The following is a 14671-nucleotide window of genomic DNA, read 5'->3' as shown; positions in this document are numbered from 1 at the left end:
TTATTATTAAAAAAATATTTATTATTATCATTCTTAATTGAAAATTTTGAATCGAAAGAGATTACTTTAATTGCTAGCCGATAATTTTTGCAGATTTGAATGGAAAAAATATTTTTTAAAATAATATGATAACCTTTTATTTGATGGCTAATGGTAGAACCGTAAAAGTCGAACAGCAAGGTCCATATTGCGCGGTCAATCGCGCAGGAAGTTCTATATGCCATGTGGCAAGCGGGGATTGGTGCAACATACGTATCGGAGGTAAAACTGCGGCATGGCTCCAAGCGATCACCCCAAACCCACCGAGGTTAGCGATGGGCGTAACTCTCAAAGCAAGACTGCCTTCCTTCTGTCCTCGCACCGTCCGCCCGGGCCGGTGCTCCGAAACCAAAGAGCGGACCCACCCGCAGCTCCACGCCTCGGTCCTTCCGCCCTCTCTGGCTCACTCACACGCTCACCTCCTTCCCTCTTCGGAGCTTCCAAAGACCTCTCCCTCTATATACTCTCTCTTCTCTTCTCTGGTGACTTTCCGACCCTACTGCCCCAAGATCTCTCCTCCTCCCTCTTTGATCTCTCTATATCTCCTACCATGGCCGCCTCCATCGCCTTCAATCCCCACGTCATCCCGGCGAGATCCGCCGCCCCAAGGAGGGTTGCACCTCTCCAGACCCTCTCCGCCGCCCCCCGCCTCGCTGCCCGATCCCTTTGCTTCAAGACCAGCCTCAGATCGGATGGGACCGCTGCCTTCTCTGGTAACCGTCTCTTTCTCTTGTCCGCACTCTGATTTGATTAATTTGGGCCGTACGTTTGAGGTTTCGGATCGAGATCTGCTTGAAAGCCCCATCTTTGGGTGGTGGGTTTTACCGAGAATAGCTTGGGTGGTTGGTTGAGCTGGATTAGTCGGAAAAGTAGCGATTTTTGGAATAATTGAATTCGTGCTGAGAAGTGTTGGTGGAAAAGATGCTGTGCTAATGATGAATGGATTGTAGTTTTTCCAAATTGGGAACATTTGGTTCTTTCTTGATGCTTCTTGTTTCAGTGGGTTAATCGGTTAAACACATTTTGATTTTGAGTTTGTGTTCCTTTATGATAGATTATTTGAGTTTAGGTAGTGTGAATGCTTGACTCGTAGATTTGAGCGTAATATTTAGTTTTTAGCTCTGTCGCACTTCACAATTCATGTTAGATAATTAGATACATGAAAAAGCCAACAAATCTATTAGTTGGGGGTATGTGTGAAAGTGTCTTTGCGTAGAAATTAAATTCTATGATTGTGGGATCATTTGCGATCCGGTGTTTTTTTTTTTTTTTCAATTATTCAGCATGGTGTAATTTGCTGTTATAACATTCTGCTCCGTTCCCTTCTTCATTGAAACGGGCCACGAGCTCAGTACTTGGCTTAAAAGTTTTAAATCCTCCTGCTCTTGGACCTTTCTATACAGGATGACTGCTTGAAGTCTTTAAATGACAGAGACAGTACTTCTTGACTCTAGTCCTTGGATTTGTAAGTCTAGCTGTCCATGCAATGGTTTTATTTTAAAGGGAAATTTGAAGTTCCTGTCAGCTGATATCCCAATGTTGCAAGTTTAGTCCAACCTTTTTCACTGGATGAGCTGAATATTCACCGGGAAAGGGCACATTACATTGATACTGTTTTGAGGCTCACGAGAACCGAAGATCAAATTATAGAGAAAATGAAGGTTTATTGTTGTGACTGTTTTACTTCCTTCTCCTAGAAGCACGAAGCTCTATCTTTTCTTCAATAGATAATCAAGATGCAGTAGATTTCGCTATGGTCAAGTTTATGTTGAAGTTGTCATATTTTATAGTGGTGATTTGCTTTCTTATTGGATGCCATCAGGAATGCTTGAGCAAATCCAATGTAGCATGGGTTGTGCTATCAGTGGTACAAAATGGAAGTGTTTGTGATCTCCTTTGAGGGAAAAATTTGATGTGATCTGGCTATGTTCCGGTTGGAAAGGAGAATTCTGGTTATGTAGGAGCTTAGAACTATTCAGGTTCTTGCAACATGTGTATCAACAACTTTTAATACAAAGTATTTTATATATTGTTATTTCAGTGATTAATGAAATATTGGATCATATTTAAGCACCATTGGCATTTCATTATGTAGATGTAGTCCTGCCTTTTTTACATAATCAATAAGTTAATCCTAAACTCCCTTTGACATTAACCTCAACATGCTAATAAATATGTCCTATTCACTAACGGCCCAAATAGGTGTGAGAACTCAGGCGGCAGTCGTTGAGCAAGCAAGCATTGAACAGGCTCAAAATGTGGAAGCTCCTGTTGCCATAGTCACTGGAGGTTCTAGAGGAATTGGAAAAGCAATAGCATTAGCCTTGGGCAAAGCTGGTTGCAAGGTCAGTAAGTTTACATTATATTTTGTCTCTCCTACTATAATTAAGATTAAGCATTTTGGCATATGGAATCTCAGCAATTTTAAAGATGTGTATGAGCTATAAGCAGCAAATAAGGGATTCATTTTGTGGGAAGTTGTTTGGGCATTAATTAACTTTTAGAGCTCGAGTGTTTTTTGGTTTATTTTTTTAAGAAAAATACTTACACAGTCTCCCCTGTGCGTGTGTGTGTATTATGTGTATCTGTGTGTGTGTGTGGGGATGGACTATTCTCCTTTCACGATGAGAGGATACTTGTTCATTGCAACTCCAAAATCTATAATAGGCATTTAAGTCGATTAACCACAGCATTGATCATGATCTATACAAGTAAAGTGCTTGGCAACAAAGTATCATATATTTTGTTAGTCTCTAACCTATGCATCATGTGGACAAAAAGAATGAATGGTTTTTGTTGTATTGGTGTGCTAATATACATATAAAATATTTAGAATACAAGTTTTTGATCATGATCTGCACATGTTAAAACATATAGATTGAGACCCAATAATTTTATTTTTTAGATCATGGCAAAGGATAGTCTCACATTGTTTTAACTGTTCATTTTTTTCATCCATTTGATGCATAGATTATAGACTATTAAAAAATGTGTTTTTTATTTTCTAATCATTTTTTATAGTATAGATCATGACCAGTGATGTGAATCTTTAATTTGGATGTCCCATTATTAATTTTGCACTTGAGAGGAGTCTCTCCACGGGAGAGGGGCATAGTTTGTTCCTGATATATGAATATGTATACATGTATGTATATATGTATGTATGTATATTATATACATGTATGTGCATGTATATGTGTATATATGTAGACACATGTATATACATACACATACATATATGCAAGGTTCGCTGTACCGATATCGAATGGCGTGCCGGTGTCGGACCGGTACGGTACCGGTATCGTACCGTACCGACACACGGTATGCCTAGGTGTACCGGTCCGGTACCGGTACACAATATTTTTTTCGATTTTTAAATTTTTTTTTTGAATTTTTGAAGTTAATAATTGATAAATACAACTTCAATATGGCATTATATTGCATATTATTGACATATTTGGATTCAATTTGGAGTTAGGTTGCGGTACAAAGACTCTTGATCCAAAATTTCAAACATATATTTATTTACATTATATTTCAACTATGTCATCTTAAAACTAAAAAAAATATATATAAAATACGCATTAAAATATATCTAAATATTTAAGTACAAAGCACAATAACTTATATACGAACCTTAAGATGTACTCTGCATTTAATTTCTTGTTGAGTGTCTGTGACGTTCGTAGATGTCTGGATCATCAACATAGTCTGAAGGGATATCAGTCCAACCCTCTAGCCAAGCTGCACCGTACTCTCGAATATTCATCATCCCATAAGGCATCTTCTCTGGATTGTAAGACATCTCAGACCTCTCGTTAAAATTCTGACTCTAAGAAGTATCCTCGAGATGATGGTATGGTTGTGGAGGAGCCCATCCAAATATACCAGTAGCAAAATCTGATTCGTAAGATGCTCCAGACTGCATAGGATAGTAACCACTAGAAGATGATGTCTCGGATGCACCATATGCATATGGATCATAAGGTGGCTGTGGATAATAAGATCCATAATGCGAGATGATCTAGATACATCCATGGACCCTACTCCACGTGCAAGATCGTCTGCAGTATATATATAATTAAAATATATGCAAGTATAACAAAACACGATAGTTTAATAATAATTAAAATAATTATATATAATTTTAAAATAATTTTAATAATTATTTTAAAACTTATAAATTCAAAATAAATATGTTATATGCTTCAAATAATATTTTTAAATTAACTAAAATATAACACTATTTTTATATATTTTTTATTTTATAATTAAATTTTTTAATTTAAATAATTAAAAAAATAATTTTTTAATTTTAAATATTTGAAAAAAATTTTGAAATTAGATTTAAGTAGCTTGAATCATTCTAAACATGATTCCCCAACTCTAATTTTTTTTCTAAAATTTATTTTTTTTTTAATTTTTAAATAAATAAATATTTAAAAATATTTAAAAAATATATAATTAACAAAAATTATCAATTTTGATGTCATCGTATAGATCTTCCAAAGATCTATCACATATAATTAAATCATACCAAAATCATAAGATTTTGGCATGATTTTTTCCTATTTTTATTTTATCTCATTTTTATCCTATTTCTAACAACAAAAACAAAAAAAATATTTACTAACAAAATAACAGATTATTTTACCTCCGGCCAAAGATCAGCCTCTTCTCAAATCACTCCTCCAATTTTACGAAATTTTACCTTCTTTTCTAATTTTTTGGAGGTCTCAACGATTAAGTTGCCCACGGCCATGGGTGTTCTCTGAGAACTCTCAAAGAACACCGAAGGCCTGGTGCTTATTAAAGCACTAGGCCCTCCCCCCATGTGAAGTGGGCCACGCCCATTTCTCTCCTCCCTCTCTCCCCCCAACCACGTGAAAAGGCCCCTAAGCACCAGGCCCTCCCCCCATGTGAAGTGGGCCACGCCCATTTCTCTCCTCCCTCTCTTCCCCCAACCATGTGAAAAGGCCCCCACCTTCCCCCCTCCCCCCTTTCCCTAGGCGGTACGGTTCGGTTTACTCCGAACCGGTCCAGTACCGAGCCGTACCACCCAGTTCCGGGCGGTATGGGCCCGAATCGCACCGAACCGGGCGGTTCGGTGCGGTTCGGGGTTGTGTTCCGAAAAAAATGCCCGAACCGGACCGGTAAGGGACCGGTCCGGCTCGATACACCCCGTACCGGGCGGTTCGGCCCGGTACGGCAAACCATGCATATATGCATATATAGGGTTGCATTGTGCTCTTTTTGAGAGGAGAAGGTATCTACTCCTCGAGTCCAAAATCTGTAATGTGGTATCCAAATTAAAGATCCACATACTATTGATTATGATCTATACCACTAAAAAAACATGCCTAGAAACCCAGTATCGCATATTCTGGTGATCTCTAATTAATATATTTGTGGACACTAGAATGAAAAGTTTCTATTGTGCTAACATATTAAAATGCATGATAAATATTCAATTGAGAAATCATTTTATTGATCATGATATCCATAGGTTTTAACATATGTAGAGTGAAAATCATTAGATTTTAGTATTCAAAGCATAGCAAAGTATGGTCTCGCATTATTTTAACTATTCATTTTTGTGCCACTTGATGCATAGGTTAGAGATTGTCAAAACATGTGATTGTTGGTCTCTAAGCCTTTTTTATCATATAGATCATGGTTAATCATGTGGATCTTAAATTTGGACATCCCATTATTGATTTTGGACTCAAGAGGAGTAGATACTCTCTTCTCTCGAACTAAGAAAAGTCTATTAGTTTAGAATCAATAATGGAGCATTCAAATCAAAGATCCACATTCTTGGTCACGATCTGTACCAGTAAAAATGTCTAGAAATCAAATATTACATATTTTAATAGTCTCTAACCTATATATCATATGGATAAAAAAAAGGGCCTTTTTCGATTATTCGACTATGCTAAAGTACATGACTAAGGATTAAATTGAGAATCAATCCTTTATTGCTTATGACCTCCACATGTTAAAACATATGTACATTGAAAATCAATGGATTTTAGTTCTTTTATCATAGCAAAAGGTGGCCCTGCATTATTTTAATATTTCATTTTTACACTCGCTGGATGCATATGTTAGAGACTACTAAGATATGTGGTTTTTGGTTTATACACATTTTTCGTGATATGGATCATGATTAATTGCGTGGATCTTTAACTTGGATGCCTTATTATTGTTTCTGGACTTGAGAGAAGAAGATACCTCTATCCTCTCAAAAGGAGCATGATCCATCTCATATACCCACATACATATAAATATGCGGATGGTGTTGCGGGTGGAGTTGTTGTTGGGGTGCCCCTGCCGGGGGGTGGGGGGGGGGGGGAGGCTGGGTGGGGGTGGGTTTGTTGTGGGGTTTGGGTTGCAGTGAGTCAGATCTGGTCCATGTGGGACTGTGATTAAATTATAGTAAACACCGGTGCTGCATGTGTTTTGCCAATTTTGTCCAATCTAAGGTCTTTTTAAATTCTATTCAGGTCCTTATAAATTATGCCACATCGACGGAGGAAGCTGAAGAAGTCTCCAAAGAAGTAAGCCTAACCGTTTCCTTACATAATAGTTTATCTACTATATAATTCTGCAAGTAGTTTATCTAGTTTTCTTGTTACCATTCATATTTGGTGCAACATCTTTCTTATAATTAGGATGACCATGCGATATGTTTAAGAAGCCCTGAAATTAGTTGCTTGTAGTGGATAACTTATCGTGAGATAAATTTGTTCATATTTTGTTTTTTTGAAAGTATCATTTCTTTATATAATAGAATTTTCATGCATTCTGAAGCTGCAGTTGTGTCACAAGCACAGTGACATGATAAACTGTGTTACCATGGCCACTGTCACCTTTCCATTTCCCTCTTGCAGTGGTTGAACCATCTGCGAAAAACTATTTAAAATGTCTGATCAATGGAGGCTGGTTAAAATTAATCAACTTTTTCTCATTCACCCATTATTTGCAACCAACGTGTATAGATTGTTCTATTGATTGATTATTTAAATGAGATAATCCTTTTTGGCTTATTAATGATATGACTTGCCCAGCTACTGAAAGTTAATCTGTCCAGATCGTGAAAGTTTCTCATTTTATAATTTGAAAGACTTTGCTTTCGTACTGTCTAATCATCTTGTTAGTTTCTGAGGAGACTTGAATTTAAACTTTTCATTGATTAAAAGTTTTCTGATATTTGTCTTATGTTTTGTGGTTCTTGTGCCAGATTTATGTCAAATCTCTATATTATCTTTGACAACTGAAGCAATATAGACCTGCAAGGGCCAAAAAGTAAACATGTCTGATGCAAATAATAATGCTATATTTAGTGCCTTGTCAATGATATTCTACAATTTCAAATAGAGATTTCTTTGGAAGTCTATTTTGGATTTGTGCTGACCTTTATACAATAGATTGCCCAGCCTCGTAATTCTCTGCATACTCCTCACGTATCTGTTATGACTGCAAAGTTTTGCCTATGGGCAGGGTTTGTTATGTATAATCTTAAGTATTGAAATTGGAAAACTTTTGACCTGTAATTCTGTAAAAAATTCTGGTAATATGCAAACGTAACTTTTCTTCTGATTGGTTCTCTTTTCCAATAAAAAATGAAATGCAGAATTTCTCTTTTGTTTTTTAATAAAAAGTTTAAACTCCACACCACCCCCCCCCCCCCCAACCACCAAAAAAAAAAAAGGCCGCATGTGCAGTCCTAGGGGAAGGTTAAGTGGCGCTGCTAGCTTATATGATCGAAACTTCTTAGAATTTGTATGTGTTCTATAATAGTGAATGATTTATTAATAAACCCAAACTTTCTACAAGGTTCTTTTGAAAAAAAAGAATTCTTTTCAGCTTAACAGAATTAGTTAGAGTGCTAGATGCAAAATTCTTTTCGTATTGGTAATATCAGAGTGCTGGATTGATTTCTTCTTTCTTTCTTTCTTTCTTCTTTTTTTTTTTTTTTTTTTTTTTGAGTTCTTGTTTTTGAATTTGGGAGATCATTCCATAATCACAAGAGATAAATATCCAGAGGCAACAGAAACAACTAATGTTATCTTTATATTTTTATTTTAAAAGAACTGTTGTTATATGCTGAAAAATATATTTCGTTCTTAATGTTATTGGATTGTAGATTGAGGGGTACATTTTATAAACCATCTAAAATGATAAAGCAATCATTCTTATTCATTTTGGGAACTCATTTATATAAATTTAATAAAAGACTCAAAATACAAATAGTTCTTATTTCTTGAGATCTTGGATTTCCACTAATGGATCCATTAAGCTTTAAGCCACTTTGCTTAAATTTTGTCTGTACTAATACTAACTGTTTAAAGTAGTCTGCATGTGAAAAGATGAATAATGTCATATTGAAACAAGGCTTAGAACTATGCTTAGTTTATTAGTAGATGCCAGACCGCAAGAACTATGTTTTATGTGAATGAGTTGGTTGTACCAACACTCACTAAATCTTTTTTTTTTTTGATTTTTTAAATATCACAGAGTTTTATTTAAATCTTTGTTGTTGTTGTTGTTTCTGCATGGCCTGACACATGCACTGGTAAAAACAGCACAGCGAGTGCCATGCCGGCTGCCGGCTCGCAGCACTGATGCTTGAAACCTTATCTAGTTTTGACTCTACAGGCTAGCAAACTACTTAATTCTCAAATATTTTGCTCCCATTGTGTTTATTTTCATTATTTTTCATCAGACCACGAGCATTAGATCATGAATTTTCATGTCGGTCCCTACTGCAGATTGAGGCATCTGGTGGTCAAGCCATTATATTTTTTGGAGATATTTCGAAAGAAGATGATGTGGAATCTATGATCAAGATAGTGAGTCAGATATACCGCATGCATTTAGTGATACATGTAGGAGTTTTTTTAATGTCATCTTATTTTCTAATGCCATGTCGCTTTTTACGCTTCTAGGCAGCGGATGCATGGGGAACAGTTGACATTTTGGTGAACAATGCAGGTCCTTGGGACTCCACTTTTCTGTTCTCGCTACTTCATTACCTTTTTTTTTCTATAGCCAAACTTTTGATGCTTTCAGGAATTACACGAGATACATTATTGATGAGAATGAAGAAATCACAGTGGCAGGAAGTAATAGACGTGAATCTAACTGGTGTCTTTCTTTGTACACAGGTGTGCCCTCATACTTTTTAGCATTTTGTTCCCATAAATGTTAACTTATGAATCAGTTTAGTCACCATAACTACATTCTGTTCTTTTCCCAGGCTGCAGCCAAACTTATGATGAAGAAGAAAAAGGTAAGTCAAAGTCCATGTTCTCTTTGTTTCATTTATGGGCAAGCCTTTTAGGAATTTGTGAGTACTACTTAACTGGCCTAACAACTCAGCTCGTGTTCATGTCTTATATTACTCTGATTGACATGTGGCTGAAAACTAAAGAAATCATGACTAATGATAAATATGTTGTTGATATACTTCTGTTAATGTACTCAGAGGCATATTATACATGGAAGGCTGTTGGAATTTTGTGGTTATCTGAGAGATGGTAACCTTTTTTGGTAAACAAAAGATGGTAATCTTAAATAACATGTTGTACATGATGACATGAGCTTGTGTATATTCTGCATTAAGGCGTATCATATGAATAGGAGACAAGGTTGGACAAGGAGAAGGGTTGGGGGGGGGGGGTTGAAATAGTTTAATTCATCATATTCCACGTCTACAACTACACATAGACATAAGTTTATGTATATTCTGCTTTAAACTGTGTCATTTGCATGGGAGACAAGGTTGAATAGGGTGTGGGGGCTGAAACAGTTTAGTTCATCATATTTGACATCCACAACTTGTCATTGTTCTCATTTCCAGGAATGATACATATAACCATTAAAATTACTTCAATTCATCTTCAAAATTAAATGAGAACTTTTGAGGAGGAAATGGTGCAAGAGATACATATACCATTGGCATGTGTAATCATTCTTCTTTTACTGCTGAATTCTTATCAGTTAATGACTTTCTATGTAGGGAAAGATCATCAACATAGCATCTGTTGTTGGTCTTACTGGCAATGCAGGTCAAGCTAATTACAGTGCTTCAAAGGCAGGGGTGATTGGTTTTACCAAAACTGTAGCAAGGGAATATGCAAGCAGAAATATCAATGTGAGCTTATGGTTCCATTAAGATACAAAGTAATTTTAGCCTAGCTCTTGGAATTTGTTATAATTTGTAACTACCTATACTTTAGGTGAATGCTGTTGCCCCTGGGTTCATTGCATCTCCTATGACTGCCCAACTTGGAGAAGACGTTGAGAAGAAGATCTTGCAGACCATCCCACTAGGTAAGCATGAACCACCATTTGTCTTTATTCTGGCTTAATAATCAAGTCATTTATATTAATGCCAAAAGCTGAAAAGGTCGTGATGTAAGATCTTTCGGAAGTTTGATGGATTATTTTTGTCTGTGTGTGCGTGCGCACGCAAAGATCTCATATATTTTGTAGAAGCAATACTTGAGAATAGGTCTTAATCTCTCCTGGTTTCTCCCTTCAAGACAGATATAGTACTATGTTCTGTGCAACATGGTCATGTTGTCTTGTCAAGGCCCTGAACACATTGAAAGTTTTGAGACTGAAGACTGATTCTGTTTCTTCTGTTTAGGTTTCCTCTAAAGACTGAAGCTGCATGGCTTCCTGCAGTAGATGTTATTGTTGCCTTCAACTATCTTCTCCTGCTAAGCTTTTTGGTTTTGTTTAACTATTAGATGATGCAAGATTCTTCATTACTTAAGTATAAACCTTATGAGATGGGGTAAAGACGTGTAGTTTATGAGAATCTTGTTATTTTTTAATGCAAATTTTTAGGGAGATATGGGCAACCAGAAGAAGTCGCTGGCTTGGTGGAGTTCTTGGCCCTGAATCCTGCTGCGGATTACATAACCGGGCAGGTGATATAATCAATTCGCCTTTCCAATTTTAAGTGCCGATTAGTTGATTCTGAGGCTTTCTGTTCATCCATTGTTTGCTTATGACTTCATGAATAGTCGTCATTCTAGTTCCACATTTTCACATATTTCCCCTGCATGAATTTCAATGTGCAAAGTGTTATGCATAATCCTGTGTGCCTTTCCTTTTCTCATAAGCATCAAAAATAATTATAAATATTGTGATGCAGGTTTTTACCATTGATGGCGGGATGGTAATGTAAACTTGAGTGGAGGTTTCTTGATATAGTTTTCCATTGTGTATTAAGCCTCCACTTGGAAGTTCAGAGCTTTCCCACTCTTAGTTGCTGATTATGGACATGTTGGTAATGTGCTCCGGCTTTTTCACTGGTCGAGACTTTTTTCCCCGTGTTTTGAGTCTCCATTCGGTAGTTCAGATGTCTTGTTAAGTGATTTAGTGACAAGAACAAGAAAAATGTTATCTCATATTTGCTGTTGGACATACTTTCCTTCAACTGATCTATGTTTTGATGGCTCAAATCTAGTGATAAGAGCAAGAAAATGCATTTTTTTTTTTTTTTTTTTTGCTGTTTCAGGGTATCAGATGTCACTATTTTGATGGATTCATCATCCGAATAACCTAGGAATGTCAGGAACAATGTATCTTAATAAAATCAGAAATAGGATTTAACTTCTCATTTTTGGATGACCAGGATAGAATGAGAGTAATGTTGACTTTTTAGATTATTATTATAAAAAATTAAAAAAAAAAATTCCATCCTTCTTCTCCAAACGTTTCCAACGTCCAAGAGATTCAGAATTTGGCGTGGAGAGAAATCTCTTGATTCATTCATTTATTTATTTCATTTCCTGTCACTCCATAGAGAGTACGAAAAAAAAAAAAAAGTAGGAATGTTCAATTCTCCCTTCCTGTTTTGGCCTCTGTTCTCCAAGTCTCCTGGTTCAAATGGTTATCAGTTTGGATTGCTTGAAGCATGTATCTAGCAAAATTACTTGCGACCTGATCAGAGGCAGCCTGACCTCGCAATTGTATATATATATATATATATATATATATATATATATATATATATATATATATATATATATATATATATATATATATATATATATATATATATAAGAGTTTTTAACTTGGGTCGTAATCTACTTTATATTTATCAAAACAATGGATCACCTTGTGTTTATGCCTGGGATAAAAGCTGGGATAGGTGAAAGGCTAGATTGTTTAACCAAGCTAAACTCCTTGTTTTTCAGGGAGGAAGAAAAGAAAGAGAGAATCTAAGCTAAGCCAACTCGCTTGCATCTTTCATTTCAATCTGGCAAATTAACTGTTGCACCATACACCAGTTTTTCATGCAAGGCCATCTGTTTGCCATCAAGGTTTCAACGATAACATTGTTCTGTTACAACGGACTTCTGCCAAAACCATTGTCGACCAATGTAGTCGTGGTTATAACCGTCATTATTTGCCCCGTCAAGCTCGAACTATTTAGCTGCAAAATATTGACTATTTTCATGGCATTATAAAGGAAAATAATGGGCAGTAATAGCAATGTTATTGTCCAAATCACAATTCACTCGACAGAATGTTCTTTTTCCAAATGTTACAAGCCCTTTTTTAGTGAAAAGTTGATACAAATATTTGAATTTGAAAAGAAAAGATATGTTATTAGAGGAATTGTGCAAGTATAAATAATAGTCTTTGTTTTTATTTCACCATGTCTATTATAATAGCATAATGAATTAGTAATAGTCCATATCTTAATAAACATAATAGACGATCTTTGAAACCATTGTAACAGGCAAAGTCAATAATTAAATAAATATTTTCTATCAAGAAATAACTAAACGGCTTTTTATGCAAAATCTATATTTTATTTTTTTTTCTTTTTATTTGCTGTCTCCAGTAGTTAATTTCTATGAATGTAAAATTTATAAAATACTATATTGATTGATTATCTTTTACTTATTATTTATATCTCGACATCAGTATGTAATTAAGAGATCTAAGATAGAAGAAAAAGAGGATATATCCGTCGGTTAGTTCAATCGGATCCAGAGAAGTATCTTGACTAATGATTGATGGTGGTGATGCTAGAGCAATGACAATCGGCCAATAGCCGTTCTCATCCTCCTCCTCGGTAGAGAAGGCTAGCTATCGAGGATTTTAGCTGAGAGGGGGAAGTGGAGCTGAAAAAAAATTTATTTCACAAATGAAAAAAAAGATGGAGAATATCATATTTGGAATAGTTTGGTTAGCGGGGGGGAAAAAAATCCAAATAGCACCATAAATATTATAAGATCACCACATATATCCAGCATGACATTTCATGGATCAATGCATGAGACAAGGGTTACAGGATGAACCTAGGTGGCTAATTAACATCCATGGAGATTTTGATGAACATGTTCGAACCTAGCGGATGCCCCAAACTAATAGTGCCATTTCAAAGGCACATGCACATGAATTTCTAAGGATATACCAGATTAATTAATCAAGATACCTCACAAGTATATCTCAAACAGCTCAAAAATATAATTGTTGCTAAAGCAAGTTTCCGAGTAGTTATTAATTTTCTCTTCATTCTCACCTCCTCCTTTTAACATATTTCTCACCAATCAACAATCATTCAATCAACACGACTCTCATTATATTTCCAGAACAAATTTCAGGTCCTTATCTTTATCCAAATCCTCCACTTAATCTAAAAACCTTACATGAAACAGACAACCTCAATGATCCCCCCTCCTAGCCATTCCTTGATCGATAAAAATTTTCCTTCCAGAGTAACAACTTCTACTCCACAATTCTCAGATTCTGTTGAGATGATCTTGCACGTTATCAGGCATCCAAATAGACCTGAATTAAAAAAAAAAAAAAAAAAAAAAAAAAAAAAAAAAAAAAAAAAAACTCATGTAAAATAGAAATTAAGGAGCTTCTACGAATTTTGTAGAGCATCAGAGGCTTATAATGTTGGTCACTTCAACTAAGTGTATAATTTAGCTATTATCACCGAGAAAACAAAAGCTTGAGCAAGGATCGATCCTCTTGTGTTTCATCTAACTTATTTCGGAGATGGCTGGATACCAGAAGAATTACTAATTCCCGTGGAGGAAAAAAAAATTAGATGGAAGGGTCTTCCGCAGTTACTGGTAGCGAGGTTAGCTAATAAGACTGAACCAAGGATACCCAACAATTTATTTAAATAAAAAGCCGGTTAGCAACTCCTTGACTGAACCACTTGTCATTCAGGAATCTTAAAATGTCTGGAATCGACCAAAAGAGCAGTTCCCATGAATGTCAAAAATCGACCATAAATTCATACATATAGAGAATCATGGTGATCAATAGTTCCATTTGGAAATAGGAAGGTATCAAGGTTTAAGTGTTGGAAATGTTTGATTTTCTTTTGAAAAGGTTCGAATTTTTAAATAGATTTTTAATAATTATCTTTTTTGAAAGTGTTCAAAACTTACTCTTAATAGTCTTATTTTTTGGAATTTAAATGCAAGTACATTTGCATTGATTGATGCCCAATTGTTCCAGGCCTGATTAGGGTTTGAGGATGTTGGCCAGTGACCATGTCAATGTGTGCATGTGGTGAGGCGAGGTCTAACATTGTGTGGTTAGTATATTTTGCTATATGCCTTGACTAGATTAAAATTGA

The 14671-nt window shown here is 35.7% G+C and overlaps 1 protein-coding gene across 1 annotated transcript; it reads left to right on the top strand.

Moving 5' to 3' along the window:
- Positions 1 to 345: 345 nt before the first annotated feature.
- LOC140851662 (3-oxoacyl-[acyl-carrier-protein] reductase 4-like) lies at positions 346 to 11557 on the top strand. The gene is made up of 11 exons (XM_073243635.1): positions 346 to 752; positions 2242 to 2384; positions 6546 to 6599; positions 8814 to 8894; positions 8991 to 9036; positions 9115 to 9209; positions 9302 to 9334; positions 10064 to 10198; positions 10284 to 10377; positions 10900 to 10982; positions 11210 to 11557. The coding sequence occupies exons 1-11, from the start codon at positions 590 to 592 to the stop codon at positions 11240 to 11242; spliced, it is 960 nt and encodes a 319-aa protein (XP_073099736.1). The 5' UTR covers positions 346 to 589; the 3' UTR covers positions 11243 to 11557.
- The last annotated feature ends 3114 nt before the right edge of the window (positions 11558 to 14671 follow it).

The sequence above is a fragment of the Elaeis guineensis genome, chromosome 9 (genome assembly GCF_000442705.2).
Source record: "Elaeis guineensis isolate ETL-2024a chromosome 9, EG11, whole genome shotgun sequence".
In the NCBI taxonomy this organism is placed as follows: domain Eukaryota; kingdom Viridiplantae; phylum Streptophyta; class Magnoliopsida; order Arecales; family Arecaceae; genus Elaeis; species Elaeis guineensis.
This window is presented reverse-complemented; position numbering and strand designations above follow the sequence as displayed.

Excerpts from the sequence above, each read along its gene's own strand:
- LOC140851662 (XM_073243635.1), top strand. The coding sequence starts at position 590 with ATGGCCGCCTCCATCGCCTTCAATCCCCACGTCATCCCGGCGAGATCC. Across the intron at positions 2,385-6,545 it reads TGGGCAAAGCTGGTTGCAAG|GTCCTTATAAATTATGCCAC; the intron begins GTCAGTAAGTTT and ends AATTCTATTCAG. Across the intron at positions 10,983-11,209 it reads CGGATTACATAACCGGGCAG|GTTTTTACCATTGATGGCGG; the intron begins GTGATATAATCA and ends ATTGTGATGCAG.